Source organism: Lytechinus pictus, chromosome 8 (assembly GCF_037042905.1).
Source record: "Lytechinus pictus isolate F3 Inbred chromosome 8, Lp3.0, whole genome shotgun sequence".
In the NCBI taxonomy this organism is placed as follows: Eukaryota; Metazoa; Echinodermata; class Echinoidea; order Temnopleuroida; family Toxopneustidae; genus Lytechinus; species Lytechinus pictus.
Window position 1 is genome coordinate 33,536,022 of NC_087252.1, and position 5,002 is coordinate 33,541,023.

General features: G+C 43.3%; 1 protein-coding gene across 1 annotated transcript; it reads left to right on the forward strand.

Annotated features, from left to right (window-relative positions):
• Positions 1-258: 258 nt before the first annotated feature.
• LOC135155280 (uncharacterized) lies at positions 259-3,417 on the forward strand. The gene has a single exon (XM_064104219.1). The coding sequence runs from the start codon at positions 259-261 to the stop codon at positions 3,415-3,417; it is 3,159 nt and encodes a 1,052-aa protein (XP_063960289.1).
• The last annotated feature ends 1,585 nt before the right edge of the window (positions 3,418-5,002 follow it).

Here is a 5,002-nt window from a genome sequence, read left to right on the forward strand (position 1 = left end):
AAAGGCATATTGTATTCAGAAATTCAATGCTAGCCCATTTTCAATTTCGAACAAAGAAAATCAACCTCGAAATAAGGAAAGTAAGTGAATAAAAAATGGCGACATGTTTTCCCGGACCGCACTCGGGCTGTTGTGTTATCTTCGGACCGATGTCAAGAAACAGGTGTTTTGATACTTACATTGCATGCCTGGGGCAGTAGGGTTTTCGTACTTGGAGAAGAGGGGTATAGTGTTATCAAACGGAGCTCTTTCGTCATGATGGGGGTGCAGTCTAGTTCCTGCCATTGTGAGCCAAGCCCTTTGAGCAAGCAGGAGAAGGTTGAGGAGCAGATTATCAGAGAGTCTAGTAGAAAGGTTGGAAACAAGTGGGAGATTGCTTATCCATGGAGAAAGGATCCCAACCTACTTCCTAACAATCGAGCACAAGCAGAGAAGGTACTGTGTTCGACTGAGAAAAGACTAGCTCGAAACCCAGACCATGCAGATGCATATAGAAAACAAATGAGGGAACTGATAGAGAATGGATTTGCACGAAAGTTAACAGAGAATGAAGTAGCTCAGTACGAGGGTCCTGTTCACTACATTTCCCACCACGCTGTTCTCCGGCCTGAGAAGAGAAGTACCCCTGTACGCATCGTCTTCAATTCGTCTTCATCATATCAGGGTCATTGCTTAAATGACTATTGGCTAAAGGGTCCAGATCTTCTCAATGATCTGCTTGGAGTGTTGCTGAGATTCCGGATGAATGAAGTAGGATTTTGTGGTGACATTTCTAAGATGTATCACAGGGTCTCAATTCCTGAGAGAGATATGAATGTACATCGGTACCTGTGGCGAGATATGGAGACTGATAAAAAGCCAGATGTTTACATTATGAAAGTTGTTACATTTGGCGACAAGCCAGCACCAGCTATGGCCCAGTTGGCACTCAGGATGACAGCAGAAGCAGCAGAGGCTAGATATCCGAAAGCAGCACAGGTACTGAAGGAGAGTGTCTACATGGACGACATATGTGACTCGGTGAGAGATGTAGGCGAAGCAGAGCAGCTGACAAGTGAAATTGATCAAGTACTTTTGGAAGGTGGCTTTAAAGTTAAAGGCTGGACCAGCAACGAAGCTTTGAGAGGAGAAAGTAAGAAGGAAGGTAAAACAAAAATCCTCGAAGCCGCCTTGGAAGACAAAGTGCTGGGAATAGCATGGGACAACCAGCAAGATATGTTCTTCTACAAACTGAAGGACACAGTCAGCAGTTTTCCTAATGATGGAAAAGAAGAATCGAGTGTACTTACCAAAAGGAAGATTCTGAGTAGAATTGCACGAATATTTGATCCGATAGGATTTGCTGCCCCCTTTCTAGTTCGTGCAAAGATTGGAATGCAGCAGTTGTGGCAAAGAGGATATGATTGGGATGAACTTCTGCCTCCCGATCTACAGGAGTGGTGGGTGACATTCATGAAAGAGATGCAGGACTTGAATGATATCAAATATGAGAGATGCCTGACTCCACCAATGGCTGTTGGTCACCCTTCACTGTGCATATTTGCTGATGCATCTGAGGTAGCATTTGGAGTCTGTGTGTATTTGCAGTGGAAGCTGGAAAATGGTAAATATGCTGTTAGATTTGTAGTTGCCAAATCTCGAGTTGCTCCCCTGAAAAAGATGACTGTGCCTAGACTTGAACTTCAGGCGGCAGTAATGGCTTCAAGAGTCTACACAACAGTGATGAAAGAACTGAGTCTGAAGCCTGAAAAGATCATCTTCATGACTGATAGCATGATTGCCCTCTCCTGGATTCGAAGTGAGGGTAGGAGATTTAAGCCATTCGTCGCAGCAAGGATTGGAGAAATCCAAAGTTATACCAACCCTGCACAATGGAAGTATGTTCCCGGAGAGCTGAACCCAGCAGATGACGTCTCCAGGGGCCTGCCAGTAAGGAAGCTCTCAGAAAGATGGAAACAAGGACCTGCGTTCTTGTACAGATCATACGAGGAATGGCCGTCAGAAAAGGCTATTCCAGAAGCAGAGACTGAGATTGAAGCAGAACGACGAAGGGTTAATCATATCTCAGTCAAGAACAATGATGTGATCGATGTCAAGAGATTCTCCAGCTGGAAAAAACTGATCCGAGTAACGGCTTATGTTTTAAAGTTCATCGACAAGCTCAAAGCTGTACTTCGGGCAAAGTCTAATGTCAATCTTGGAGATGGAAACTTATCGACAACTCAGTTGCAGAAAGCTGAACACTTTCTAATTAAGGAAGCCCAGAGTTCCTTGTATCAACGTGTACAGAATGGAGAATTCAAGACTCTCAGCCCTTTTATAGACAACGAGGGAATTATCAGAGTTGGAGGGCGACTAGACAAGGCTCTGATTTCTTATGAGCACAAACACCCTGCTCTGCTGCCACATGGAGCTTGGGTATCAGTGCTGATAACGAGACATATGCATCAGCTAGGACACGGAGGCGTGGCAGCTACTGCAGCGAAGGTTCGACGTCAATACTGGATCCTGAAAATTCATAAACTGGCTAAGACTGTAAAGTATAGGTGTGTGATTTGCCGACGCATGGAGCAGCAGGTTGAGTCACAAGTCATGTCTGATCTACCAGATGAGAGAGTTGCCCCATATACACCACCGTTTCACTTCTCATCTGTCGACTATTTTGGACCGATATCAGTCAAAGTTGGAAGGAACAAGACCGCCAAGCACTATGGGGTCCTCTTCACCTGCCTGAATACAAGAGCGGTACATCTTGAAGTGGCCGTTGATTGCTCATCCATGGAGTTCATGCAGGTACTACGAAGATTCTTTGCTGTGCGGGGTCAGCCTGCATTACTGCTAAGTGACAACGGTACACAATTCGTAGGGGCAGAAAGAGAGTTACGGGAGATGGTGAGAGGTTGGAGCTATGGGGAGTTAAAGGACTTCTGCGCCGAGAGAGGAACGACATGGAAGTTCACCACTCCATCTGCACCGCATCACAATGGATGTGCTGAAGCGTTAGTTAAAAGTTGCAAGATCGCCTTGAAGAAAGCAGTCGGGGATCAACTGGTCACACCCTTTGAGTTGCATACATGTCTCCAAGAGGTCGCAAATCTCGTCAACCAGCGCCCTATCGGAAGAACTCCGAATGATCCCGATGATGGAGCATATCTGTGTCCAAACGATCTTTTGCTTGGAAGATCTTCGAGCGCAGTCCCTCAAGGACCCTTCAGAGAGACGAAGAACCCGAGACATCGCTTTGAGTTTGTCCAGCGAATCGTCGACGCGTACTGGAAGAGTTGGATGCGTGACGTCTTTCCACTACTGGTGCCACGACGAAAATGGAACAGTGACAGAAGGAACGTCCGAATCGATGACGTGGTTATACTCTCTGACCCTAATGCAGTTCGAGGAAAGTGGACATCGAACAGTTAAAGTACAATCTAAAGGTACTGATTATAAGCGGCCGATTTCGAAGATTGTTGTAATATATCCGGCAGAAGGGTATGAGGAGTAGACAATATGGAGTTCATAAATTGTGTTTTGGTTTTTCAATGCCATTGAGGAAAGAAAGTTGCTTGTGATACTCCTGAATTTTATGTCGGTGCAAAATTTGAATTTTTTGAAAGAAAGTTGCTTTTGATGAATATTTTTCATCTGGTCTGTAAACAAAAATAAAATAAAATAATAATTACAGAATTCATTCAGTCAGGAGAATTTTAGCTCTTTTCCGCTACTGTTGGCGGGGGGAGGATGGTTTGCTGAACAAACCTTAAAATTATGAATTTGTCTTTTTCTTTCACATTTTTATTATATGTATTTTCAAGGTTTAATTTGTCACTTTGGTGCTACCCTGAAGCTTTCGTAAGTAATGTAATTCTGCTCATGAATATGCATTTCGCAGATGCCACGTTGTTAGTTTGCAGAGAACAGGGAGAAGGGACGCTTGAAAATGAAATTATCTTATTTTACTTGATGTTGACTGGGAAATGCCGCCCAAGAAATTGAATAATACACGGTAGTGAGCCTGCCTAACTATCCAATTTAAAGCGGCTTTCCTAGCCTCTGTTATTTCGTAGTCTTCGACGATCCATAGACCAAAACTTAAAGTAATCATGCATTTATGATTTTTGGTTGAAAATATAATTTCCATTCACTTTGTACACGAATTACGTTTTTTGAGCAATTTTTTGGTCTGACATGCACCTACAAAATGTTGCTTAATTTCGTAACCGCGTAAGCGGGCGCAAAATTGCAAAATTGGTCTCAAAGGTTGCGCAAGACTTGAAATCAAAAGATTAGTGAGTGGCGCCGTCAAAAAAAAAATTCGCGCGGCGAAAACATTGGGCGAATCGTTGAGGGGGGGGGGGGGGGGCTCCGAGCCCTCCCCCTCCACGGTCTAGATAGGGTTAAACTTCATCCAACCTTTACAGTTATTTGGGGCTTTCTAATGTTTATTAAAAGCCTCGTATCTTCGACCATCCCTCGTCTTCATCAGAAGTAAATGAAAATGATCACATCAATCATGATTGAAGTGCACAGTCATCCTCACACAGACGTTTCTATGGTAACTGACTGAGGATATGTTCCTTTCACATTAGTAGCGAGGATTTTATATGATTGCGCCCTCTGAATATGACTGATATGCTCCCTGCACATTAGTAGCGAGGATTTTATATGATTGCACCCTCTGAATATGACTGATATGATCACTGTCATTTACCCCTGACGAAGACGAAGAATCGCCCAAAATTTGAGGCTTTGAATAATAAGATTGTCCAAAAAGCATTATAGTCAGGTCAAGATTTTTGAAAATGTGCTCAGAAAAAGTGCTTTAGGTATTTTATGTTAATGCTGATTAATTGTTAAGGTAATTCAAGGGTGCTGAATAAAAAAATATGCTGTTTTCCAAACCTGACGTCTTCATCCTTAAATCGGTAAAAACAAAATGGCGGCATTTTGAATGCGGGTTTTCCTAATAAACGATTTTTATGAGTGATCAGAAACTGGGGTCTATGCT